This window comes from Gopherus evgoodei, chromosome 13 (assembly GCF_007399415.2).
Source record: "Gopherus evgoodei ecotype Sinaloan lineage chromosome 13, rGopEvg1_v1.p, whole genome shotgun sequence".
Taxonomy (NCBI): domain Eukaryota; kingdom Metazoa; phylum Chordata; order Testudines; family Testudinidae; genus Gopherus; species Gopherus evgoodei.
The window spans coordinates 3,383,945-3,411,375 of NC_044334.1; the positions used below are offsets into that span (position 1 = coordinate 3,383,945).

Genomic DNA, 27,431 nt, shown 5'->3' on the forward strand with positions numbered 1-27,431 from the left:
GTGAAGAGGAGACTGAGCCTGGCGTGCACGAAGCTACGTAAGGCAGGACAAACGGCACTCCAGGGTGGTGACTCTCCGGCTCCATTCTCCTGGCTGTTTCATTCCTTTCCTTCCTCCCCATCCCGGGACCATCTCCCCTGGCCACACGGGGTGCGTGTGCTGCCCCAGCCTGGCAGGGAGACGTCGCTCAGTGCTGGGATAATTCTAGACACCAGAGTGGGGCCAGAGGGGAGACGCTGAATTTCCGATGACACGGCAGCAGGATTGCTGTGCCACTGAAACCTACTAGCTCTCTAGTAATGACATGCTACATAATTAGAAGCATGTTATCCAGCAAACGTTCCAGACTGAGGCCTGGAGAGCAAAGCCCCACATTAGGGCTTGTTATACAAAGCTACAACCAAGTAGAAAATGACATGTTCCCAGGCTGCTTTTTCTGTCCTCTCAGAGCTGCCGGGCCTATCAACAACAGCACAGACACCGACACCTTGGATCCCATAGCTGGCTATGGCTTAGAACTTGCTGCCTGCTGGTTATTTCTTTTGCAAATTTTCCTGTGCACCAAAATAAATCAAGGCCGTGGATTTGAATTCCAGCTGCAGGACAATCCACACTCAGGTCCCTCCCCCGCCACAGAGCCCTCATTTGGATTCGCTCCCCCATCCCATTGCAAGCCTCCATCTCGGAGTCTGATTGAAACAGATTCTCTGTTGCCCCTCAGTTGTGTCACTATTTCCACCTGTGCAGTGCGAGCGTGAAACACTAGGGGGCAGCATCTCACCCAGCTCTGCTCTGGTGTAACTGCACGCAGGAGGGGCAGGGTGACCATGAATTGGGCCCGGGAAGCCTGGTCCTCCCCTTGCCTACACCTGGGAAAACTGGGAGTGTCGCCATTGAAGTCAGCAGAGCAGCAGGGGTGTGAAACCAGCAGGAGCTAGAATCGGGCCCTCATGCCAGCCCTCTGCTGAGCCCACTCTGTGGGGTCCTGCGAATGGCACAATGCCAGGCCAGCCTGCTGGGCCAGGGCGGCAGCTTCTGCCTGTCTCCTGCTGCCCCGGATCCACTGCCTTGTGTTGCTTCTAGCCAGGCCCTTGGTGTTTATTGGAGGGGGATTGGGGTGGCTGGTCTGTATTTATGGGACTGGAGAAAGAAGAGCCTGTTCTCTCCCCTGCACTGGGCTGTGCCCAACAAAACCACATCTGGGCAAGGCAGGGCTGCGGCAGGGCTCGCCCTCTGTCATTACAGCAGCTCTTTGAAACATGAAGCCAGCAGCCGATTGGATCCCACACACATCTGCAGATATGTCGGGACCTGGCTGGCGCAGCCACCACTACGGCATGGACTCGCTAGCTGCCTGCCCGTCTGGCCCTGCATCCTGGGGGCCCTTGCTCTGAGTGCAGGGGAAGCACATTTACTGAATGTGCAGGAGAAGTGAGATGCAGAGAGTTTGTGATCTCCCTGAGCACAGAGGGACTGAACCCCGCTGCAGGGAGTCCCTCGACTAGGAGCACTGGGGTGAGAACTGGGAACTGGCTAGGAACGATCCCTCCTGCCAGCGAGATCCAGGAAGCTATTGCAAGATCCCAGTAGGCAAAGGTGTGAGTGGAGTGGGGGCCGTGCGATCTGACGTGTGCAGCTCACCCTGTTTGCTCGGTTATTCTGTTTTAGGAGGGTTTGAATCGATTTGATCCACCCCCACCCCCTGGGAGATCTTGTTCCTCTTTGGGGTCATGTAAGGCGGTGTCTACACTGCAAAGGGGGGTAAGCGTACCTGTGTTAGCGTTACTCTAGCTAGCACAGGTAACAATAGCAGAGTAGAACTGGTGGCAAGGGCTTCAGCAGAGGCAGGCAGCCCATGGGTCTGTGGCCGCCTTGTACCAGGGCTACTAGCCCGTGCTGCCATCTTTGTGCTCCTATTGTTACCCGTGCAGGCTAGTTCCAGGGTGCTCTTACCTGCAGGGCAATCCCCCCTTCCCTTGCAGCATAGTGGGACCCCAAATCCACCCACTGGCTTTCTGCCCGGGTACGTGGACAGTCCCCCCTCCGGCCTTGTCCCTTCCTTTCCCTCTGACGCAGGGAGGCTCGGCAGCGACTCCCCCACCGGGCTGCTGCTCTTCGGGGCGCTATGGTGCTTCGGCCCAAGCTGTGGCCCAGAGCTGGGAGGCCTGGGATTCGCAGCGGGCGGAGCTGAGCAGGCGTGGAGGAGGGTCCAGCCTGGCTTTGTGTGTCTCTGGCTGGGAGGGTTTGTTGCGTAGGACGTCTCTCTTACCCTGCACACACACGCCCCTTCCCACCCCACCATGTCATTTCTCATGCTCTCACCCACCCTTCTCTTCCAGGCACACAGGGAGGGGTCAGGGCCCTTCCAAAGCGGGCGGCATGGCAGACTCCGACGACCCCCCCCGGCTCCACGTTGGGGAGGCTGGCGAGGCCCAAGGCGAAGAGGGCTCCCTTCAGAATGATGCTTTCCCGCTCTCATCTCTGGCCAACCTGTTTGAGAACGAGGATGGCCCCTGCCCCGCTGAGGCGGCCCAGCTCCCCCCCGGCTCAGGGGACAGCAAGCAGCAAAACCTGCGTATGAAATTCCACGGGGCCTTCAAAAAGGGCGTTCCCAACCCCAAGGACCAGCTGGAGTCCACCATCTTTGAGTCCTCTGTCGTCCCAGGGCCCAAGAAAGCCCCCATGGACTCGCTTTTTGATTACGGCACATACCGCCAGCACCCCAGTGAGAACAAACGCTGGCGGAAGAAGATCGGGGAGTGAGTATGGCACCCCAGTCCCCTATGGGCAGCATGCCTGCTTACGCTGCCACCTCTCCATGCCAAGGGCTGTGCGGGGCATCCAGCCACGAGATGCCAGCCGGGGTCACGGTAGATCTGGCTGGGAAAGAGAGGGAAGGAGGGTGGAATTGTGAATTGCTGTTTTAATTTCAAATGGTTTTACGTGCTCTAGAGGTGCCTGGAAAAAGGGGGCATTTTTTGAGCAAATTTTATCCAACATTTTCCCATTTTTCAGATTTTGGAATTTCCAAATGCAACGCTTACTCAAAGTTTTGAAAAATATCAGCCGGCTCTAGCTTGGGGCATTTGCCTTTCCCACCTCACAGCCCAGCATCTCTCTGGGCCAATCCAGAAAATGTCACGTCCACAAACATCACAGAGTTTGTGAGCCTTTTTGCCTCTGATGTTTTGCTGGAGAGATCTTTGTGCTCCTGTTTCTATTATTTTCGGTGCTCAGGTGCCCTACCGAGCCACATTTCTTTTATTTTAATGCTACTTTCAAAAAAAAAGTCCACATTTTTGTTGCAAATATTTGGAACTGTTCGCTGTGGATATGAACCTTCTTTGAGATATTTGCAGTGAAAACTATTTATCTGAGCTGCTAGGATTGCAGGAAGCAAATGCACTAAGAGGGAGAGACATGGAGAGGCAGGATGGGGTCGCTACCTTTGATGCCACAGTCCCAGCGCTCAGCAAGGGCATTTTGACCAACCTGGTAATTTCTCACAGGTGTCAGCTAGTAACAGTAAGGAGCATGTCTAGCACTGGGCAGCTGCATGTGGTAGCAGGCTCTGCAGTGCTCCTGTTGAATGTCCCCATTCAACACCACCTGCTTGTGTCTGGTTGAACGTTTTCCATGGTCACTTGCAAAGAAGGGAGGCACTGGAGTTACAGAGATGCCAGCTTCCTAAAGGCACCTTGCTGGGAGCTGGACAATAGCCAGGCCCCTCCGACCTGGCCCCAAGCAAACCTCTGCCACCCAAGGGCAATGCAGGTGGGGCAGGCCACAGAGCGAAGGGGCTTTCCGGGGGGAGAAGGTAGCAATGAGCTGTGTAGACCGCCCAGCAGGTGGTAAGGCTGTTGCAGCAGGATTGGGAAGCTCCAGAAGCCCAAGGGACGATCAGAGCCAGGGAGATTTCCCCTCCCCTGTGTCCCAAGCAGGAGGAGTAGCTGGGATGCCCTAGGGTGCCCATGAGTGCACTGCCTCTACCAGCCTGCGGTAGCTGCTGAGACACATGAAGCACTCACTCCCTAGCTAGGAGATGCTCCTGGTGCTCCAGGCTGGGGTTAGGGGTGCTGGACCTGCCTGAGCTGTCCCTGAAATAAGGGTGAGATGAGCCCTGATACTGGGGGGTGGAACCCCAGTGCCTAGACCAAAATGGGCTGGAGCCACGGTCTGGAACAGATCTTGAACTCCAGCGCAGGCTGGCGCGAGATCACATTGAGCTAGATCTGGGGGCTGCGAGCGAGCAGCGGGATGGGGGGGAGGCCAGCGGGAGCAGGGAGCAGGGCTGTGTGGAACTGTCCCCTGGGTAAGCCGCTTTGGAGGGTGGTGCAGACAGCCTGGCCTGGGAGGTACTAGCACTCGCCAGGGCTGCCGGCTGCCAATTTCCCTCTCGCGTGCTCCCCTGAAAGAGGGCTCTGTGCTGGGCCGTCTCACTCTGCCTTGTGCAGCCTGGCTTTCCTTGCTGGGCGTGGCAAGCCGGGCTCCGGCATGAATGGGCTTTTCAAGGAGTGCTCCCCCCCCGCTCCCTGCCAAGCTAGGCCAGGAAATGCTCCTGGGGGACATGGAGGCCCCGCCTGCCCCAGAACTGGCAGCAGGGCACAATGCACCGGTCTGTCCTGGAGAAACTCCCCGCACTGTGGGGCTGACCAAGCCCTGGGCTGGAGAGACTCCAGCTCCGCTCCCCGGGGCTCCCTGCGCTCGTTCAGACAGCATGACGCAGCTCCTGCCCTGCTGGGGTCCTGCACCCACTGTGCTTCCCGGGACGATGGCCACACAGGAGACCTCAGGGGCTGAGGACTGACAGGGACCCAGGACTGCTTAGTGCAATGGGACTGGGGGGCAGGACCCAGGGTTCTGGGCCCTGCTCTGGGAGGCAGTGTGTCCCCATGCTCAGGCTATCTGTCAGATCCCTTCCTTCTGTCTTTTCCACTGCACCCTTCTGTGGCCTGGGGCCAAATCCACACCTCCGGGTCTCACTGTCCCCACATGGTCTGTAGCAAAGGGATGACAACACTCCCCCCACAGATCCTAGGGTGAAAGGGGCTAGCAGATGGGGGGCACTGCCCAGATCAGAGAACAAGTGAAGCAGGGAAGCAGTGAAGGGAAGGGCAGGGATCAGAGGGGAAGAGACGCTCCCAGTTGGTTTAGCAGGCACTGGTTGGAGAGCTGCCATTGTGCATGGTGCTGTATGGCTTACAGAGGCAGATGCTGCTCTTGCAGATGCTGAGAACGAGTTGCCTCCCGCTTCTCTCCCCCGCCCTGGTTCCTGTATATGTGTGGGGTGCGGGGGATCCCGGATTGTCCGTAGCAGCCAAGGTCCTGAGCCCCACAGCAGCCACGTGTGCGTGGAGTAGCATTTGGGGCCATTGCTCTAGGATAGGGGCATACGCCTAGATGACATTGTGACACAGTCACCTGCCTTAGATGGTGCTGGGGGTCTCCCCCTCCCCTGCCTGCCTGAATCACTTCCATTCCCAAGGGCTGGGGGTCTGCGGCAGAGACCAGCGCTCGGAGGGGAGTGTGTGTTCATGTCGCCCCCACGGGCATGGTGTGGCACCCTATATTGACTGTCCTACCCCCCCCCAGGTATAACTGTCCCCCACATGCGCTGCAGGGACATTAGCTACAACTGAAATCGGACCGGCAGGTCTGAAGGCCCCATCCTGCCCCCCCGAAGCGTGGCCTCTGACTTCCATGGGGGCAGGACCAAAAGCTCGTGGACATTCTCCGGTAGGATCTGGCCTGGGTGGGGTCTGTGGATGAAGTCTAGCTGCCAGCTGAACCCAGATGCCACTCCCTCACTGTCCCCTGAAGATGGCCTGAGCTTTGCAACCTGGGTGCTGGGCCCCCGGCAGCCAGGCCAGGACTCGTCCCCAAAGCTTGGAGCAGCCTTGCGGAGGAGGACACTTCCCCTTGTTCCTGTGCGAAGCTCTTTGGGGCTGGGAGTGGGGTCGATTTGTTTGTAAAGCGCCATGCCAAGGTTTTCATTGATAGCAACAATCTGGTGATCTCTCTGCTCGGGAGGTTCTCCTGGCATTTAGCCACACTTTCCCTTCCCGCATATCCCCCCGTCACTCTTATTTCTGGCCCCTTATGCCACCCAGATGGTCCCTCCCAAATAGCTGGGTGGTTTGCTTGTAACCCGCCAGGAAGTGAGGCAACTGCTGCTCATGTTTCTGAGGCTGGAGCCCAGCCAGGCCGGGGCCCAGGCCCGGGTGAGGTTAGCTGGTTGTTTGGGTTCTTGTGCCGGCAGCACTGCCTGGACCGATCCAGCCCTGCGAACCCCCTGGGGTGGGCAAGCTCATTCCATTGCCCAAAGGTCCTGGGTCGCTCCTTGCCAGGCGAGATGGAAATTCCTTTAATGACGCCTTGTTCTGTAAGTGGCTGATTCGGGGAGAAGCCTCGTTCAGGCTGCGCTTTCCCCTCTGCCTAGGCCTGGTGCTAAGCTGAGACTGGTTTGTTTAGATGTAATTAGCTGAGACAACAGAGGTGCCCGAACCAGCCCAGCTTGCATCCACAGAACTGGCCTGAGGGCCCGTACCCTCTGGAGAGTGGCATTTAGCCATCCCTGGCCTTCAGCAAGGGAGTTGGCCTCCATCACCCCCACCCTGTCGTCACTGAGCCTGTTTATCCTGGTGCGAAATGATGCTCGCCTGTCTCCCCCGGCTAAAGGCATTAAGGTTTGCAAAGCCCCTTGGGTGGAAGGCACTCAGAAGAGGCTACATGTCCCTGCAAGCTCACTGTGCTGGGGCAGATCTGCATCCCGAGGCCCATTGGTGCTGGTCCTAGTGTAACCAGAGGAGGGCGCTGCAGGCTTATTACACTTTCTAGCTCTGGGAAAGGACCTAGTCCATCATCCTGCCCCTCTCTGGCCATCAGCCTGCTGCCACTGTAACTCTTGCTGGCCCTGGAACTGAGCCCTGGTCTGCCTGGCCACATGGAGCACTAACCACCCGGTTACTGGGCTGCCTTCCCAGCGTGAGGTGTGAATTCTCCACCCTGGGACTGTGACTGGTGCCTTCTGGGGTTGGGGGCAGCAGGCAGCTGTGACAGCTGCATTGCTAAGCCCGTTTGCCTGCAGCCTCTAAGCAGGAGTGGGTTCAGGTAGTGTTGTGTCACATTCACACAGTCCTTGTTGGCCAGGGGATTTCAAATAGCAGCAAGGTGGGTGAGGAGCTATCTTGTATTGGACCAGCAAGCTCTCCTCCCCAGGAGCTGAGTCCAATACAAGATATCACCTCACCCACCCGGTCTCACCAACACGGCTACAGCCGCACTGCCTGCGTGGGATTTTGGTGTGTGCAGCCAGCTAGAGTTACACCTTCCTTTGCAGACACAATCCCTTTATTTGCAGATCCCTCACGGGGCTGGGATTCTTGGGCAGCTCCTGGAACGTAAGGGGAAGATTTGGGATTTGCTGATAGCAGAAGTGTGGAGCTGGACAGGGGCTGCGTGTATAGTTGTATCTTGGGAGATAATTGCCTGCACCTGCGCCCAGGCTTGCTCTTTGGATCCCCTGTGATGCAAAGTCCTTGCCAAGCAGCTGTCGGCTGGCCTCTCTCAGAGCATGCAGGGTCCCCTGGGGGGCAGGTGGCCTCCAAAGCAGGAAGACATCAGGAAATTCAAGTGCTGATGGCCCTGGGCCCTGTGAAGCGAGGGGCAGGCCTGCAGAGCCAGGCATGAGGGGATGGTTGAGCCCATCCATGGCGGTAGCTGTACCAGACCTGTTTTGGTGCCGCTGTCAGGTTTTGGAAAGCTTAAACTTTAATTTAACTTAATATTTTAAAAGTAAATGTCTAGCCTCATTTCTAATGTGCCCTGGCACAGTGCTGCCTGTCTGAAACAAAATTGGCCCTTACCTCTCAATGGGGTGTGTTAATTCTGAAGCCTAATGACACCAGCTAACATGTTAGCATTGTTAACTATTGCACTGCTGATCAGTTTAGTAGAAACATCCAGCTATGCCGGAATCAGTGGTGTAATGGGGGGAGCTTGAGTTATGTTCCCTAGTGTGAATGCGGATGGGTTTCCTTCCATAGGAAATGGAACACTTTACACAGTTGACCAAGTATTACTGTCTGCATTTTACAGATGGGGAAACTGAGGCACAGAGCAGGGAAGCATCTTGTCTAAGAGAGTCTGTGGTAGAGTTCAGTCCCCCTGTCTTGACTCCCAGTCCAGTATCCTGTCCGCTGAGTCACACTGCTTCTTGTGCACCTGGGTAACTGCAATGCTGTGGGGCAGAGGCGAAGTCAAGGGCCAGGAGACCAGATGCCCCACCCAGGCACCTGGAGCAGGCTGTAGTAAAGGACATGTCAGTGGCCATGTCTGGCTCATGGACTAGCTCCTGGCCCTGTAGGCATCAGGCCGGTGCTGGTGGCAGGAGGAGCTGCGCGCTTTGAGAGCCTCCTTGTAGAAACGGTGCCCCTTTTCCAGGAAGCAGACCCACAGCCCGAAGGCCCCGGCCCCCAACCCGCCTCCAGTCCTCAAGGTGTTTAACCGGCCCATCCTCTTCGACATCGTGTCTCGGGGTTCAACCGCTGCCCTGGATGGGCTCCTCCCCTTCCTGCTGACCCACAAGAAGCGCCTGACCGACGAGGAGTTTCGAGGTGAGCTGCGAAATGGGCAGCGTCAGCAGCTGGCCTGGCTCTGGGGCTTCCTGCGGGGGGGCGTGTGGAGCTGAACATACCAGCTCAGGAAGCCAGTGGCTGTGCTGCACGGGCCCTGTGTCCTTGCTGCAGAATCTAGAGGGACACAGCAGAGTCCATTGGGCTGGGTGCTTCATGTGCAGTCAGCGTGGCGGGGCGTGTAGTGATGGTAAATTGGGCGTGCACCCTTGATTGTGCGTATACAGCTTGGCACTCGTGAGCCTGGCTGCGCAGCCACTCCCCGTGCCCATGTGAGTGCATCGGGGCTGGTGGGTTCCCCTCCGGGGAACTAGCCTCTCTTCCAGCCAAGCAGGCTTGAGGCCCCCATGTGACAAGAAACGCTTCTGAACGCAGGTGTTCCTGGGCCATGCACACCTGGGGGCTTGTGGCTGGGTGAAGGTGGAACCCCTGGAGGTGGGCACGTGCCTGCTCTGCGCTTCAGGCTGTTCCTACCTGCCCCGCTCCCTCTCTCACAGCCCCTCCATTCCCCTGCAGAGCCCTCGACGGGGAAGACCTGCCTGCCCAAAGCGCTGCTGAATCTGAGCGGGGGCAAAAACGACACCATCCCCCTGCTGCTGGCCATTGCGGAGCAGACAGGCAACATGCGGGAGTTCATCAACTCGCCCTTCCGAGATGTCTACTACCGAGGTGGGGGCTGAGCTGTGACATGGGAAGGGGGTGGGATTCCTGGCCATGGCCAGCACTGGGCGGGCTGCTGGGAGCTCAGCCGCGGCAGGGGCAGAGCCATGTTCACCCCTGCACACCTGCCCTCCCTGCGGTGCGTTGGGGATGTGCCGCTGGCTCGGCCGGGGCTGGGGCTGGGCGCTCGGGGCACTGACGGGCCTGCGTGTGGTTCCAGGCCAGACGGCGTTGCACATCGCCATCGAGCGTCGCTGCAAGCACTACGTGGAGCTGCTGGTGGAGAAGGGGGCGGACGTGCACGCCCAGGCACGCGGCCGCTTCTTCCAGCCCAAGAACGAGGGCGGGTACTTCTACTTTGGTGAGTGGGGAGTGCTACCCGGCCCTGCGCACGGGAAAGGCCACGTCCTCAGGTGGTGGGGGGTCCGAGCTGGAATAGCGGGTGGAGAAGCCACCTCCAGTGAGGGGGATGCCCCAATGGGAGGCTTGGTAATGAGACAGACCTACCCGCCCCTCGGCCCAGCTCCCGGGTGTGGGTGCCAGGAAGTGTCCCTGTCTGCCTGCTGACTGCTGGCCTGGGAGGTGGGCTCTGGGGTCTCACCAGCCCTGTGTCCCACAGATCACCCCAAAATTAACCCCGCCCCCATGTCGGCCGGGGCCTAGAACTAACGCGTTGCTGGAAAATGACCTGCCTTCCCGTGCAATCCCTTACACTCTCAGGACCCTGCACTGGTACACACCAGTCTGTGCAGGATTGCCCCGTTGGGTCACGTGAACAGTCTCACATGCAGTCACGGTGTGCGTGCTGTCACACACGTGTGCAATCCCTTACACTCTCAGGACCCTGGACTGGTACACACCAGTCTGTGCAGGATTGCCCCGTTGGGTCACACGAACAGTCTCACACGCAGTCATGGTGTGCGTGCTGTCACACACGTGTGCAATCCCTTACACTCTCAGGACCCTGCACTGGTACACACCAGTCTGTGCGGGATTGCCCCATTGGGTCACACGAACAGTCTCACATGCAGTCACGGTGTGCGTGCTGTCACACACGTGTGCAATCCCTTACACTCTCAGGACCCTGCACTGGTACACACCAGTCTGTGCGGGATTGCCCTGTTGGGTCACATGAACAGTCTCACATGCAGTCACGGTGTGCTTGCTGTCACACACGTGTGCAATCCCTTACACTCTCAGGACCCTGCACTGGTACACACCAGTCTGTGCAGGATTGCCCTGTTGGGTCACATGAACAGTCTCACATGCAGTCACGGTGTGCGTGCTGTCACACACGTGTGCAATCCCTTACACTCTCAGGACCCTGCACTGGTACACACCAGTCTGTGCAGGATTGCCCCGTTGGGTCACGTGAACAGTCTCACATGCAGTCACAGTGTGCGTGCTGTCACACACGTGTGCAATCCCTTACACTCTCAGGACCCTGGACTGGTACACACCAGTCTGTGCAGGATTGCCCCGTTGGGTCACACGAACAGTCTCACACGCAGTCATGGTGTGCGTGCTGTCACACACGTGTGCAATCCCTTACACTCTCAGGACCCTGGACTGGTACACACCAGTCTGTGCAGGATTGCCCCATTGGGTCACACGAACAGTCTCACATGCAGTCACGGTGTGCGTGCTGTCACACACGTGTGCAATCCCTTACACTCTCAGGACCCTGCACTGGTACACACCAGTCTGTGCAGGATTGCCCTGTTGGGTCACATGAACAGTCTCACATGCAGTCACGGTGTGCTTGCTGTCACACATAGAATCACAGAACTGGAAGGGACCTCGAGAGGTCTCTAGTCCAATCCCCTGCACTCAAGGCAGGACTCAGTATTATCTAGCCCATACTGACAGGTTTGTCCATCCTGCTCTTAAAAATCCCCAGTGTTGGAGATTCCACCACCTCTCTAGGCAATCCCATTACAGACTCACGCTCCTGGTTACTCCACCACTACTCAGGCCTGTACCTCTGCTCCCTCCACTGGCTGTTCGCTCGCTGCCTGGGGGAGCAGAGCAGCTGCTTCTCCCCAGGGCTCTGGCCTGGCTCCCATAGCTGGCTGCCCGGCGCCCAGAGCCCGGTTCTGAGAGTGGCAGGACGGAGAAAGGCTGACGTCTGTCATGCTCTCTCCCCTGCCAGGCGAGCTGCCCCTCTCCCTCGCCGCCTGCACCAACCAGCCACACATTGTCCACTACCTCACGGAGAACGCGCACAAGCAGGCAGACCTACGGCGCCAGGACTCCCGGGGCAATACAGTGCTGCATGCCCTGGTGGCCATCGCCGACAACACCCGGGAGAACACCAAGTTCGTCACCAAGATGTACGACCTGCTGCTGATCAAGTGCGCCAAGCTCTTCCCCGACACCAACCTGGAGGCCGTGCTCAACAATGACGGTCTCTCGCCCCTTATGATGGCAGCCAAGATCGGCAAGATCGGGGTAAGGGCCTGCTGTCCCTGTTCCCCTCCAGCTGCTGCTGCAGGGAAAGGGCAAATCCAGCTCCGCCAGGCCCTGTCAAGAGCCCCTCTTCCCCCCCTGCCCCCGCAGCTCCCCTGGATGGCAGTGGCACCCCCCAGAAGGGCAGGAGATGCTGATTAGCATCTGGCTCCTGGGCAGGGCTCCTTTCTTGGGTGACGGGGCAGTCTCTGTACTGGGGGCAGCCTGTGTACACGAGTTCAGCTCAGCGAGTGTGTCCTTGTGCATCGATAACGACCCAGCACATTAGTCGAGCGCTCAGCTCACGGGGCAGCAGGGACTGACCCCAAGTCCCTGTTGCTCCAGCATACGAGAGAGAAAAGGTGGGTGAGGTAATATCTTTTATGGGACCAGCTTCTGCTAGTGAGAGAGACAAGGTGGGTCGAGCTGCTCTGAGCTCTTCTTCAGGGCTGGATGAGGGACCCAGGGGGTCCCAGCTAAATCTGGGTGGGACAGATTGTTACGCACAAGGGGTTAACGCATGTTGCAAGAAACCACTTAAAAAGGCAGGTTTCCTTTGAGGAGGAGGGCTGGTAGGGCAGCTCTGGAGGGACCTTTGCCCTGGGCGCTGTGGGGTTTTGGTCCGTTAGCATTGTCCTGCGGGAGTTCATCTGCGCGCTCAGGGATTGGCTGGTTGGGGTTCCCGATGCGCCAGATGAGACACCACATGCTGGGATAGGCACATGCAGGACCCCTGGGTGCTCTGCCACCCACCCACAGCAGGAGCTGGTTCCCCGGATCGCCCCAGGGTGCACGGCTCTGGGGAGTGACTTTGGGCCTGGCTGGGTTGTGATTTGGTGGCTGCCTCCCCCTAGCGGCCCGTCGCAGTTCTCCAGCGGGGTTGAGTGTCCAAGACCTTACAAGACAAACGGCTCTGTGGCAAAGGGGTCCCTGATCTTGGGCATACGGGTAGCAGCCCATTAACAGGCTCGGTTAATGAACCTCAGGTGTCTCGACTGCACCACTTCCCTTCTCTGCTACCTTGTCCTCCTCCCCCTGCACCATGCAGCTGGGACGGCGCTGCAGTGCCGCGTGGCTGGGTGTGTCTCCAGTTAAAGACACGGGGATTGTGAAAGAACAGGCACTGTATGACGTTACTCCTCTGGAAACAGAGTGGTACAGCCGTGCCGGTCACTGCTGTGCCTTTCCACTCAGGGAGCAGGCCTTGTGGGGTCCCCAACACCCGTCAGGCCTCGGGGTCTCACTCACCAGCACCCCCCGGGACACTCTGTGGCAGCATCGTAGGGGTCCCAGCCCATCATGGTCAGGCAGAAAAGTTACCCCACGGCCTTGAGAAAATGAGGTGCTCTCCGGGATGGTAAAAGAAGTGTGGGTGGTGAGGAAGCAGGGGAAGAGCCTCCATCACACAGTAATTGCTATGGGAATATTAAAGCAAAATCTTTCCATGCTGGCCCCTGATTCTGGCTGGCTGCCACAGTTATCAGTGCTCAGTGTGGGACACTGGGTTGAAGTGTCAGACAGTCAGAGGCTCGGCCCCTCTGAAAACCTGGCCTGAAGTTGGGTGCCCAGAATCAGCAGCCACTGCCGAAAACATTGGCCTGGACACTTAGAGCAAGTGGAACCTCCTGAACACAGCTGCTCCGTGCAACAGAGAGAGCAGGGGGCTGTGAGCAGAGAGCGGGGGGCTCTGAGCAGAGAGCAGGGGGCTCTGAGCAGAGAGCGGGGGGCTCTGAGCAGCGTGTCCCGGTGCCGGCTGCTCAGGGCTGCAGGGAGATCAGGAGGCTGTGAGCAGAGAGCGGGGGGCTCTGAGCAGAGAGCAGGGGGCTCTGAGCAGAGAGCGGGGGGCTCTGAGCAGTGTGTCCCGGTGCCGGCTGCTCAGGGCTGCAGGGAGATCAGGGGGCTGTGAGCAGCGTGTCCCGGTGCCGGCTGCTCAGGGCTGCAGGGAGATCAGGGGGCTGTGAGCAGAGAGCAGGGGGCTCTGAGCAGAGATCAGGGGGCTCTGAGCAGTGTGTCCTGGTGCCCGGCTGCTCAGGGCTGCAGGGAGATCAGGGGGCTGTGAGCAGCGTCACTTTCTATACACGTGCTGTGGGTGACCACCTCTCCCCCCATCCTCCAGATGTTCCAGCACATCATCCGCAGGGAGATCACAGATGAGGACGCCCGCCACCTCTCCCGGAAGTTCAAGGACTGGGCTTATGGGCCCGTCTACTCCTCGCTCTATGACCTCTCCTCACTGGACACCTGTGGGGAGGAGGTGTCTGTCCTGGAGATCCTGGTGTACAACAGTAAGATCGAGGTGAGCGCTGAGTTGGCACCAGGGAGGCAGGCAGCAAATGGTGGGTGCATAGCCTGATGTGGGCCTAGGCTGCCGAGCGAAGGCCCATAGGCATGGCAGGCCCCTTGCAGGACCCAGTCCCCAATCCCTCAGCCATTGTGAAGATTTCAGGAGGATGCTGCCTGGCTCATGCACAGATGCAACTCCAGGCCAGGCACAGTCAACGCCACCTGTCTCCATTCCCCCAGCCGCGGGCACAGCCAGCGCCGCCCCGGCTCCATCTCTCCGGCCAAGGGCACGGCCAGCACTGCCCCGTCCCCATCCCCCTGCCATGGACACAGCCAGTGGCACCCCATCTCCATCCCCTCGGCCGTGGACATGGCCAGCACTTGTCTCCATCTCCCCGGCCGTGGGCATAGCCAGCGCCACCCCGTCTCCATCCCCCTGGCTGCGGGCACGGCCAGCACCACCCCATCTCCATCCCCCTGGCTGCGGGCACAGCCAGTGCCATCCCATCTCCATCCCCTTGGCCGCGGATATGGCCAGCACTTGTCTCCATCTCCCCGGCCGTGGGTATAGCCAGCGTCACCTCATCTCCATCCCCCTGGCTGCGGGCATGGCCAGCGCCACCCCGTCTCCATCTCACCCTGGCCGCAGGCATGGCCAGCACTGCCCCGTCTCCACCCCTGCAGCTGCGGGCACGGCCAGCGCCGCCCCAGCTCCATTCCCCCAGCCGCGGGCACGGCCAGCGCCACCCCGGCTCCATCCCTCCGGCCGCGGGCACAGCCAGTGCCGCCCCGTGTCCACCCCCGCAGCCGCGGGCACGGCCAGCGCCACCCCATCTCCATCCCCCTGGCTGCGGGCACGGCCAGCGCCGCCCCGTCTCCATCTCACCCTGGCCGCAGGCATGGCCAGTGCCGCCCCTTCTCCACCCCCGCAGCCGCGGGCACGGCCAGCGCCGCCCTGGCTCCATCCCCCCTGGCTGCCCCATCTGCTCAGGTGTGCGTGTGGCCTGTGTAGCCCCGTCCCCTGGCCCTGAGCTCACAGCCAGCGTGCTGGGTTGTTGCAGAACCGTCATGAGATGCTCGCTGTGGAGCCCATCAACGAGCTGCTGCGCGACAAGTGGCGGAAGTTCGGGGCCGTCTCCTTCTACATCAGCGTGATCTCCTACCTCAGTGCCATGGTTGTCTTCACCCTCATCGCCTACCACCGCCCCATGGAGGGCACGGTGAGTCTCACGCCGCCCGGCCCGACGGGTCCCTGGGGCTCGGGGAGGCTGCTGTGCAGGAGCAGCAGGTCCCACTGTTAGGCTGTACGCAGAGCTGAGCTTTCTGGGCAGTCCCTAGCGGTTCCCACACAGCCCAGCCCGTTTAATGCCTGGGGGTCTCCCTGCCCCATGGGAGCTGCAGCCCACACCAGAGCCCTGGCAGGCTGGGCCAGGAGTCCAGGGAGACAGGCCCGGATCCCACCTCCGGCTGCGCCAGCTCAGAGCACTGGGCCCTCTGGGATCCCTGCCTCTGGCAATGGCCAGTGCCTGACCCCCGTAGAGGAAGGTGAGCCCGTCTGAGTGCCTGCACTGGGTGTGTCCTGGGCAGCGTCTGGCTCTTGGTGCCTGGGAGAGGGGAGGGCTCTCGTTTCTGCCTAGGGCAGGCTGGCATGGTGCTGGGGGTGGGGGACAGGGTGCATGGTTTTGTAGGAGGCCATAGTGCTGGGATTTCGAGGTAACGTTCTCATCACCGTATCCCTGCTCTGCAGCCGCCGTATCCCTACACAACGACCATAGACTACCTGCGCCTGGCTGGGGAGATCATAACCCTCTTCACTGGAGTCTTATTCTTTTTCACCAATGTAAGTGGAAACCATTCACCCCCTTGCACAAGTGCCTCCTGTCTCGCACGAGAGCCTCCATGTCCGTCTACCCTCACACAAGTGCCTCTGTGTCCCTTGCACAAGTGCCCCCACTCCCTCGGTCCTCACACAAGTGTCCCCCATCCTGCCACTTTGCACTTGCACAGATGTCTTGTGTCACACACATGCAAGGGGTAGGGCCCAACCATAAGACCCACAAACCCCGCAACACACGCTTCCCCTGAGAACAGAACACAGAGAGCTGCCTGGCACCAGGAGAGCTCAGCGGGCACCCACACCTTTCCCAGGAATCTCTAAGCACCCTTCCCTTGTGGGCTGTTCTGCAGGGCCGGATCTGTACTGCGCTTGGCAATTGCCCCTTGGGCTGCAGCCCCCTCAGACTGTTCCTGCCAATCTCCCCAGAGTTTCCCCCAGGTCATGGGTTGGGGCAGGGCAGGGGCAGAGTGGGGTGGGGTGGGCCATGGGGTTGGGAGCTCTAATTCAGGGTATTTAACACACCCAAAAAAGTCCTCTGTTTCACTGCAGGGACTGCAGGGAGCTGGCACCCTGAGGGCCCGCTCCCAGCGGGTGTAAACCGGCTGCACTCCATGGAAGCCGGTGGTGTTATGCCATGGGGCCACACCCACTTGCACAAGCAGGGGAGGTGGCCCCTTCCCACTGGCAGTCCCTCTTCTGAATCTCTCGTGGTGCCGGTCCTGGTCCCTAGCCTGTGGGTCTGGCTTCCTTGCACAGCAGGGGAAGGGTTAAATGCAGACCGAGACGGCTTTGCATTTACAAATTTAGGATAAAACCCAGCGCTGCCCCGATCCCTGCGGGACCGGGTGGGGTTGGAGCCTCTTAGCACTGAGCCCGCTGGGCAGCTTCCTTCACCTCCCCTCCTCTGGGTGGAGCAGGGCCAGTCCTGCCTCCACGCCGGCAAGGACCCTGCAGGGATGTGCTCGCTGTGTGCACCCCAGCCGGTCCCACCCTCAGCCTCCATGGATCCGTCCGCCAGGCTCTGGCTCCACCTTCTTTTCTTTCTTCCTCAGCTAAAGGATCTGTTTATGAAGAAATGTCCAGGGGTGAATTCGTTCTTTATAGACGGCTCCTTCCAGCTGCTCTAGTAAGTGGCGATGCCCTTTGCCCCGATGTACCCCACCCAGCCCCCCTGCGATGTCACTAACCCTCAGCCCTGGAAATGCATTTGGAAGGGAAGGGGCGGTTGCAGGTGCCCGGCATGCTGGGATCAGCCATGTCTCGGGGAGATGTCAGCCTGGCCTGGTGCTGATGGAGTCTCCTTTGTGGTGGACAAAAGCGCAGAGGCCTCCCGGCATGCCGTCTCTGGCGCTCTCGCCGGGCATCCCAATAGACATCCCAAGATCTCCTCCCCTGGCTGCAGAATTCTCTCCAGCCTTCGCTGTGTCTGCCCCCTGCCAGGGGATGCCGCCTCCGAGGGGCCGGCTCAGCATCCTGACATCCCTGCACCTGCGGGTTCACGTCTCAGCAGGGATCTCATCCTCCTGATGGAAATCAGCGGCCTGCCTTGCCCTGTGCTCTGTGTGGGTTTCTCAACAGAAGCTGCCAGGGCAGTGCATATGGGGGTGGTGGGCTTGCTCTGGATCCCCACAAAAACACTGCTCTGCTGCCTGCCCACAGTTGGCTGGCGGGGGGCCCTGCTAAGGCACTTTGGAAGTTGCTACAGCGACGGTAGCCAGTCCCATTGCTCGTACGGTGCCCTAGGGCAGGACTGGCAGAGTGCAGGAGCTCGACCCTCCTGGGCTGGTTCATTCCAGGGGGATGTTTTGATCTTGCCTTTGAATCCTCCTGCTCTTCCTCAGCTTCATCTACTCGGTGCTGGTGATCATCACAGCAGCGTTGTACCTGGCGGGGATCGAAGCTTACCTGGCAGTCATGGTCTTTGCCCTGGTCCTGGGCTGGATGAACGCACTTTACTTCACCAGAGGCCTGAAGCTTACAGGGACCTACAGCATCATGATTCAGAAGGTCAGGAAGGGACCAGGCCTCTCTCTCTGTGTGTGTGTGTGTGTGTGTGTGTGTGTGTGTGTGTGTGTGCCACTATTAACACTGGGAGCTCGTTGGGCTGGGGCTCTCTCTCACTATGTGTCTGTGCAGCCCCCAGCACAGTGGTATCATAATGCACCTGATCGTGGTAACAGATGTACCTGGGTCCAGGGCCAAGGTCTCTCGGTGCTTTTGCAGGTGTGTACAGAGCTTTAACCTCTGTCCTGGCCAGATTCCAGGCAATCCCATTTTTCTCCCTAAACCAACCCAGCAGTTGCAATTGGATACAAGAGTCGTCTCCATGGCCTGTCCTGAACTGCTGCTGCAAACAGCCTGAGGGAAGGGATGCAGGGATTAAGTCAATCTCTAGCTATTAGGGTGTAGGATGAGACCTTCCCGGGGGCAGATTAACCATTCGACCTGTGCAGGGTTCTTATACCTTCCTCTGAGGCATCTGGTGCTGGCCTGTCTGAGACAGGATGCTTGGTTAGATGGACCTCGGGGCCAATTCAGTCCAGTAATTTCTATGTTCCTGTGGCATCTCTTTGTGCTGTTAAACAGCGGCGTGACAGGGTGCTGGAGCCAGCACTGTGGTCACCTAAACACCCATTAATTCCCCCCAGGGTGGACCTGATGGGGCCTAATTAGTGGATTAGAATGTGCTGGGAGTGGACTAATGAGCAGATTGGCCCATTAGCACAGGAGGTATAAGAAGGCAGAGGAAGGAAGCACAGGGCAGAGAGAGGGAGGCTACCAGAACAGATCTCTGGGTAGAGAGAGCTCTTCCCTCTCCTCAGCAGAGACCTGAGGAGAAACTGATGTTGTAAATGATTGTTGTGTGTGGGCAAGAAGGCGGTAGGAAGAGCAAAGGTAAATGAACTGCCCTGGGGTGTCTCTGAGTCTGTGTAGACAGCAGAAGACAGGGGTGGGACATGGCCCTGTCACGGGAGGCATAGCCCACCCCAGGGATGGTTGCATTTCAGTGAAGTGGCTGCTGTGAGGCGCTCCAGGGACATAAGAGGCTGGCTCTGATCCCAGCACAGCTAAGCTCTGCCTCTGGGATTTTTTCAGATCCTCTTCAAAGACCTTTTCCGGTTCCTCCTGGTCTATGTGCTCTTCATGATCGGCTATGCTTCAGGTACGGCATGTCTGTGGGAGCTGTGGAGGGGATGCTAGTTCGGTGCGCAGAGTGGGGAATCTGGCAGAGAGCAGATGGGCCCTGGCGTACAGCTCAGCCAGGCTGGAGAACCATGGCCTGAGAAAGGGAAAACACTGCATATTGGCACTGGCCCTTGGCAACCCTTCCAGGCTCTCGTGGTGGCCGGATAGACAAAGGGCTGAATTCTGCTGCGTCAGGGGAGGAATCTCACCAGGGTTTATTGTTCAGATCCCCTGGAACGGGAGCTGTGAGGAAAGGCTCGTGTGCCAGTGGACAGAGATGTCAGCGCAGCGTGGCTCAGGCTGTGGTATAGGTGCTGAGTGCCCGCGCTGACCATTCATTTACCTTCCTCTGCACCTCAGGGCGCTAGTGAGGGAGTTATGCAGGGAGGCCAGGGAGTGCTGCTCTTGCTCTCTGACCCTCGGCTTTGAGAGCCTTCACTCTTCCACTGGAAGATGTGGGGAGCTCTCCAGGCTGGACTGGGATGAGGGCAGAGCGTGGGGCCCAGGTCCCCAGCACAAGTGCAGGCTCCCAGCGAGGCGGTGCTCGGCTGCGCAGCCTAACGAGTCATCCGGAGAGGTGGTTACACTGACTGGCACCTTAGCTTGATTTGGCCAGTTCTCTCAGCTAAGCCCCTGGCTGAGTTGTCTGGGGGTCTCACCCATATCCCTCCCTCTCCCGCCGACCCAGCTCTGGTCTCGCTCCTGAACCCCTGTGCCAGTGCCGAGGCCTGCAACCAAGACAAGTCCAACTGCACAGTGCCCGCCTACCCGTCCTGCCGGGACAGCAAGACCTTCAGTAACTTCCTGCTGGATCTCTTCAAGCTGACCATCGGCATGGGCGACCTGGAGATGATCGAGAGCGCCAAGTACCCCGGCGTCTTCATCATCCTGCTGGTCACCTACATCATCCTCACCTTTGTGCTGCTACTCAACATGCTGATCGCTCTGATGGGGGAGACGGTGGGGCAGGTCTCCAAGGAGAGCAAGCACATATGGAAGCTACAGGTAACATCTAGCCAGGCCTTGGCTGCTAGGGACAGACACCCTGTCAGGCCGAATGCAGGGGGCTCGCTGAGGCCATGTTAAGCTGCTCACAGACTGGCCTCCTCCCCAGAATCCTCCATTCCGACTCCACGCCCTGTCCCGGAAGCATAGGATAGGATGGCCATTTATGGGATGCTCCTAGCATCTACGGAGCACCCGATGCAGGTGGTGCAGTGGACTCCTGGACATGGGAAGTGGGAGCAGCTGAGGCCTATTGCCCTCTGAGCTGCTGGTGGCCCCTTGGGGTTTCAGCCCCCAGGCTGAAATCCATGCTCTATGCTGCCCAAACTGGTGATGGCCCATCCATTAGCATGCATGCTGTGCTGAGGACACTGGGTCCGCAGCCCTGGACACTAGGGTGTGTCAGCCCCTATGCTAGGTTGTGTCAGCCCCTTCTCCCAGCAGGCACCTACTGGGGTAGCACAGGGGGAAGCTGTGGTGTAGAAAGGTCTCTGGCATTTTTATCGCCATGTTCTCTTCCCCTGCTCAGGGACTGGACATGGAAATGACTTGGCAGGTCCCATCTGGTCCATGACCAACCTCTTGGCCAGAACAGGAGAGTGGCCTGTGGCCTGTGTTCTCCTGGACTCTAGACTGGCGTGTTTTCCCTGACGGAGCCTCATGGGAAGGAGGGACACTCCTGCCCTCAGATACACATGCACCTTCCATCTGTTGCATCAGGTGTCACACTCGAGTACCTAGGGGCAGGATTGGCCTGTGCCGTTAACCCAGGGAGGCACTGAACGAACTGAGAAGGGGCAGCCCCAGGATGACTCTGGCTGTGGGGAGCTTGGCATGATTGTCTGAGCCCTTTTGGGGAGCTCAGGCAAAACAGGAATGCGAAGCTGTGGAGCTGAGTGACACTTGCGTCCCAGGGACCCTCTCTGCAGCGCGTGGCTGGCCTTAGCCCCAGCAAGGTCCCAGCCTAGGGACATCCAAGGGAGCATGTGACCACCAGGGTGGGGTTTCCCACAGTCCTCCCAGCACTCATTGGAAGCCAGGGGTCAGATGCCCAGCTCCCCCTTTGGTTCCAATCTGGCTGACGGGCCTGTGTGCTCCTCCCTGTACAGTGGGCCACCACCATCCTGGACATCGAGAGGTCCTTCCCGGTGTTCCTGAGGAAAGCCTTCCGCTCGGGGGAGATGGTCACCGTGGGGAAGGGCACTGATGGCACGCCGGACCGGAGATGGTGTTTCAGGCAAGCTTTGGGGGCCAGTGGGGAATCAGGTGGCCAGTAGCTCAGCAGACTACAAGCTCTTTGGGCTAGTGCATCGCCAAGTGCCTTTGACCTGGGCTCAGACCCAACGCCCTGGGAAGCCCAGACCCATCCCGGCCTTGGGCCCATCCTGACAACACCCATAAGCAAACCGAACCATGGGGCTAGTTAACCTCCATCCTGAGCCCCCTTGCCAACATCTCCCCCACCCCCCGCAGCTCCAAACCTGCTGTGAGCTGACGGGCTCCTGTGGTTGCACTGTTAAGGAAGGGTGGATTCGTTTGCATAGGCATGAAGGCACCCAGCGGGGGCCAGCAGTCGCTATTTAAGCAACCAGGTAAATATGAAGGAGGGACTCTCACTCCCAGGTGTGACAGTGTTTCATGGAGTTTCTCCATTGATTCATAATTAGGCCTCGTTAGAGCCTAGTAGTTTGTACTAACCGGGAGCTAGGCAGAGCCTCTGCCATTCTGTGTGGGGCTTAATCACTAGTTGTCTCTCAGTGGCTGATTCGCGTGGCTGCAGCTCGGCTGTAAGTATGGGAGCCGTCCCATGGCACAGGGTGCCCCTGGCAGAGCGAGTCAGCAGAGCGTCCTGGGGGACCTGTAGGGAAGACAAAAGCCAGGGCCCGACTTGTCCAGAGCTCGGGAGCCAGTCTGCCAAAGGCGCAACCTGGCGCCGTTTAACGGGACAGGCTCCCCCAGCCTGTCTCACCCCGACGTGCTGCATGGGAAGGCTCCAGGCCGGGGTGCTTTGGGTGAACCCTGGGGCATGGGGCTGCACTGGGAAGAACCATGGTGCCAGGCTGGTGCTAAATGAGTTGTGACAGGCCCGTGCCATGGCTGGGGACTCTCATGCAGCCAGCTTGCTGGCATTGGCATGTCACCCGGTGTTCATGGGCTCTCTCCAGATCACTGGGGAGCAGGGACAGCTGATGGGAGGGATTCCTGGCTCTGGGTACGCCCCAGCGCCTCCCCCGTTGCCAGGCCCCATTTGCTGGACGTAGGCTGAGCCCTGCCATTTGCTAAAGGGTCTGCCAGTGCATTGGCTGCTCCAGGGGGCTGCTCCCATCCCTGCCGCCTCTCCCACACCAGCTGCCAGCAGCTCCTTGGGGAGGGCAGCTCAGGCCTGGGAGAGGGAAAGGCAGTGACTGAGTCTCCTGCTGATCATTGCATGGACCATGCACCTACCCTTGCACAGCCCCACTGTCCAGCGGCACTCACTCTTATCCTGCTGCCCAGATACCATGGCAATGGGCCTGCGTAAGAGCCTGTATGCGGCAGGAAAGAACCCAGATAAATTCCTGTTGCGGGGGGGGCAGGGCTGGGCTCCAGGGCCTGTTGCCCCACTTCCATTCGTTGCCATTGCCCGAGGGATGCCTTCGTTCCCCTACAGGGTCGATGAGGTTAACTGGTCTCACTGGAACCAGAATCTGGGCATCATCAACGAAGATCCAGGCAAGAATGACACCTACCAGTATTACGGGTTCTCCCACACAGTGGGCCGGCTGCGCAGAGGTGAGCGGTGGGACGGGGGACCATGGACCCAGGGCACTGCTCTGGGGGAGGGATCTGGGCTCTGGGGGCAGAGAGGGGGTTGCCCCTTGGTGGCACCTTTGGGATCTCATGGGAGTTAAGGAGTCCCATGTTCATGTTCCTCCAGCATAACCTGCTTTGTGCCCTTGGGGGAGCCTCCTTTGGCTGATCTCTAAGCAGGGGGTGTTGGCAAACGGGGATGCTGGGGAAGAGGCCTCCCTGCATCCCAGCAGGCATGAAGGATGCTGGCCAGGGGCTGGCTGGGCTCAGCAGTGCTGCCCGTGCTTCTGAAACGGGCGTGCAGGTGTGGGGGAGTGTGGAGATCAACGCAGTGAGCAAGGGGGCTGAGGAAGCCAGCGTAGGAGCAGAGGCAGGGGGAGAGATGAGGGCTGGACGAGCCCACAGAGGTAAAATCCAGACCGGGGGGTGGAGGGAGTTGGAGTTACTGTGCCAGGGTAACTGTCACTAAATGGCCTCTCCCCATCCCCGTCCGGCAGATCGCTGGTCGAGCGTGGTGCCCCGGGTGGTGGAGCTGAACAAGAGCTCACAGCCGGAGGAGGTGGTAGTCCCGCTGGAGAACAGGGGGACATCCGATATGCACGACTGGAAGCAAGGGCATCCCTCAGGCTGGCGGAAAGAGGACTCCCACATCTAACAGCGGGGTCAGGCGCGAAGAGAGAAGCCAACGCTGGCTCTGTCCTCTGCCCGGCCTTGGCTGCCCGCCATGCACAGGCCTCAGCGTGGGGCTGCGGGGCTGACACACACAGTGCAGGCAGGCAGAAACCAACCAGCAACGGAGCTTCTGAAACAGCCTCCCTCCCGCCAGCAGCCTGCAGCGCACAGTCGGAGCCTCCGCTCTCTCCCGGAGCCCTGCGCACGGCCCTTGGGTCTGAAAGGGCTTGTCCAGCAGGGCCCTGGCTGCCTCAGACACCAGCAGCGGTGAAATAATCATTTTGCTATTAGTATTTCCAAGTGCCGAGCCCCTGGCTCCAAACGCCTCGAGCCTGACCATCATGAAGTGCAGAGCAGGGCTGTAGAGAGAAGAGGATTTGCAGGGAATGTTCATGAGATGCTCACAGGGTAGCATCCGACTCTGCCACCCCAAAGCCCTACGGTGTGCCCATGCCCTGCTCTCGTTCTGCCCATGCTGGTTTGTGTGTGCTGGGGCCCTGGTGGAGAGACCGGCCAGTGCTGAGATGCCATGTCACTTCCTGGGTGCCGTACCAGGGCTGCCCTTGGCACACACTCCCCTGGCTTGGCAGCAGCCAGTCTGTCGGCGTGCAGAGCGTCTCAGTGAGAGCGTCATGTGTACCCCTGCCCTTGGCACCAGGATTCCAGCTGCACCAGGAACTGCTCAGTGTCCCCTGGAGAACGAAATCTTGTGCCTAGTGAGTGGCATCAGTGAGCCTGTTGTGCACATGGAACCCCACTCCCAGCCCCAACCATGGGCAAATCTCCAGGGGCACCGGCATTTGCACAAGCTTCCCCAACAATCGGCTGGGCAAGGGAACGCCATTGTCCAGCGACAGACAGCAAATCTGTCTGAGCTGCCTCCTCCCAGGAGTCGGCGTTCAAGCCTAACCTTTGCTGTCTGCAAACGTCAGTGCCAGCAAACCCGACCCCAGGGGTGCCCCTGCAAAGCCAAAGCACACGGGCCTAGTGCAGATCCCCCAGCCCTTTCCTAGCCAGGGATCCAGTCTGGGCCCTCCACAAGCTGCAGGAGAGCCTAGAAATCAGCTTGCCCAGTGCAGGGAGGTTCCCTACAGCACGTTCTCCAGGTCTTAGATCAGCCTATTTCCAACGTCCTGGGCAACGGGGCTCCCTCCCTCTCCCTGCAGAGGTTACTTTTACCTTAACGTGGCTCTCTGGAGAGATGCTTGGACAGAGGGACTGGTCTCTGTCTCCGGCAGCTCCCCACTTCACCCCGCTCTGGGCCACAGGTGCCTTGCAGGCTAATGGCACAGCTGCCCGTTTCCCTGCACAAAGTGTGTTAATCAGTGACCATTTCCAGTGCTCGTTCTCGACACGCCGCGGCTGCACCATTCATTTCCCTCCCTGCATGGGTAGGACAGGGCTCCATGCAGTGGAATTGCTGCTGTTACCCACAGGGCTCCGGCTCTGTTAACGCCAAGGGGCTCATCTGTCCATGGTCTCCTTTGCCACTGAGTCCTGCTCTGACAAAGGGCCCGAAGGGGTGGCAGGGAAGGTGTGTGCTGGGGCAGTGATGCCAGCTGCTGAGTCTCCTCCCAAGCACCCGACCTATTCCAGGAGCTGAGGCCACTGAAGCTGGGTGAAGAGTTGGGGAATTAGCTGCCAACAGATGTAGGTTTTATGACTTCGTTTGCAATCAGCTGAGGCATGGCCCTGCCACCATTACTCAGCCTTAGGGCTGCTCGCTGGCTCTGTCTTGTGCCCGTTGTGCTCGCTACATGCTCTTTGTAATGCGTACTCTGTGACTGGGCACTTAAGTCACGTGGCGTTGTTTCTGCTTCCTGACTGGATGGTTCCCACGCCCACAGAAATCTTCCAAGTTGGTCCTTGAATATTCAGGGTGTGAATGCCTGTGCAAATTCGTGCCATACACAGCATGCAAAGCCTTCTGTGCACAAGTACAGTGTCCCATTTATTCTCTTTGGAGGTGCTTGGGACCAAAATGTGACTTGTGAGACTGTTCACGAGGAGTAAATCGGGGGGGCCGTGGACAGGCAAAGCACAATCCTGATGTTTATGCGAACGAATGTTTGTCACTGCCATTTGCCAGCCTTTGCCCCGCTGTACTAGAGATGCAGGCAACTGGAGTGTGGGGCATTCCATTCAGTTCCAAACCCCGTCTGGTAAAAACCACAGGCGTCAGTGCTGGAGAAGGCCTGGGAGCCCCGTTCCTTTCTCTTTGCTTTCCACTGCAAATGCAGGATTGTTCCTAGCTGCCTCAGGGATTTGTCCAGCCTCGTAATCATCTCGTGATGGGCTCCCCTTGAGACATTATTCTCCGGACCAGTAGCTCCCAGGCCAGCTCTAGCCAGGTTTCCAGCCTTAACAAGAGAGATGAGAGTCAAGTTTTAAAGAAGCCACGAGAACTAGTCATGCTAGTTCAGGCAGGAGAGCGGAAGAGCTAGTATTCTGCAGCACTGCCTTTCCAGCTGGTACCTGTGACACCGGGAGAGAGACCCACCAAACCTGAGGGTAGTTTCACCAGGGAGTGATAAAGCGGCTGCTAAGCACTGCCCTCTCTCTAGCTATCGGGAGGCGACTGTACCATCCCTGGGAGGGATATTTCACTAGTACGAAGGGGAGCAGGAAAGATGAGAGCATTATCCATTACATCCCCCAAAAGGCCAGTGGTTGCGCCATATACATTTTTGCACAAGATTTATACAACTATTTATTTAGTAATAAAAACCGAACAATGCCCTCTGCCTCTATGTTTTATTTGCTGATCTCGCTCTGAGAGCGCAAGACTGTATGTGTCCCAGGCTCCCTGGTGGGAGAAGCAGAAATCTGCGGAATGGCTAATCCCAAGGGTCAATGTCCAAGAGATGCCAGCTCAGGTTCTTCTCCGTGGCTGGGTGAGCCTGCTGTTTGATTATCAGCAGTGAATGGGAGGTGCTGGTTTACAAGCCAAGAATCCCTTCTGTTAGCCGAACACTCTAATCTGTGAGTGGCCGGAAGTGGGCCACAGATTCTATGATGCTGGCTCGTGGCCACTCATCTTTAATACAGAGCGAAGGCAGCAGGTTTCATCCTGCAATGCACCATCTTGCTGTAAGTAGCCTGATCCTGGAGCAGTGCATGCTGGGACCTGTAGTCCTCATGAGCTACACCCTCATGTTAAAGATGAAGTAGGATTATGTCTCAGGCTCTGGCAATGTGGCCCTGAGAGGGCAAAAACTTGGAGCTTATGTAGCTCTAAGGGTTTCAGACATCAGGTCCTTGTTGTAGACTCATCTCTTCAGGCGCTCACATGGAATGGGTTCTGCTTGTCCTATTTCACGGGATCCCAGTGTGAGGGGAAGTCTTATTCCAGTATTCAGGGGCCTTTTGCTGGCTCAGATACATGGTGCGCTTGGCCAACTATGTGCATCAGCTCCTTGTGTCCGTGATCCAATATTCCTTCGAGGTGGTAAAGGATGTGATGATCCCACTCCTGCTGAGGCTCTTCTCTGCTCTGGAACGAGGCGCTTTCCTGTCCTGGCTCAGGGCTGGGACTAGAACAGGTTGAATTTTGCAAATAAAAAGTTTTGTTTTGAAAAATGGCCCTCCCAAAAAAAATTGGTCAAAAAATCTTAGAATCAGAACTGTAGGACTGGAGGGGCCCTCAGGAGGTCATCTACTTCAGTCCCTGGCACTGACGCAGAACTAAGTATTGCCGACATTTCCCCCTCACCCTTTTTCTTTGTTTTTGTTTTTCAGAAAAAAATTGGGGAGAGTGGGGCGGATGGTGAAAATGTTTGGAAACCAGAGAAAAATAGGTCCGTTTTGAACTTGTCACAGTGAAACCGGCCTTGACATTTTTCACGAGAATAGGACTTCCTTTTTCTATCAGCTGTAGCTGTGGTCTCATCTGACCAGGGCACAGAGGAGACCCTGCA

At 58.5% G+C, this 27,431-nt stretch overlaps 1 protein-coding gene across 1 annotated transcript in view; it reads left to right on the forward strand.

The window, feature by feature from the left end:
* The window catches only part of TRPV4 (transient receptor potential cation channel subfamily V member 4), a 41,019-nt gene extending 14,821 nt beyond the window's left edge, over positions 1–26,198 (forward strand). Inside the window, exons 2-16 of the mRNA XM_030583337.1 lie at positions 2,340–2,759; positions 8,443–8,615; positions 9,150–9,302; positions 9,514–9,654; positions 11,446–11,744; positions 13,858–14,037; positions 15,086–15,244; positions 15,772–15,864; positions 16,914–16,987; positions 17,703–17,868; positions 18,958–19,024; positions 19,736–20,052; positions 21,162–21,289; positions 22,703–22,824; positions 23,340–26,198. Of these exons, the coding sequence (XP_030439197.1) occupies positions 2,380–2,759; positions 8,443–8,615; positions 9,150–9,302; positions 9,514–9,654; positions 11,446–11,744; positions 13,858–14,037; positions 15,086–15,244; positions 15,772–15,864; positions 16,914–16,987; positions 17,703–17,868; positions 18,958–19,024; positions 19,736–20,052; positions 21,162–21,289; positions 22,703–22,824; positions 23,340–23,497 (2,610 nt within the window). The 5' untranslated portion in view covers positions 2,340–2,379 and the 3' untranslated portion in view covers positions 23,498–26,198. The remainder of the gene's footprint in view (positions 1–2,339; positions 2,760–8,442; positions 8,616–9,149; positions 9,303–9,513; positions 9,655–11,445; positions 11,745–13,857; positions 14,038–15,085; positions 15,245–15,771; positions 15,865–16,913; positions 16,988–17,702; positions 17,869–18,957; positions 19,025–19,735; positions 20,053–21,161; positions 21,290–22,702; positions 22,825–23,339) is intronic.
* The last annotated feature ends 1,233 nt before the right edge of the window (positions 26,199–27,431 follow it).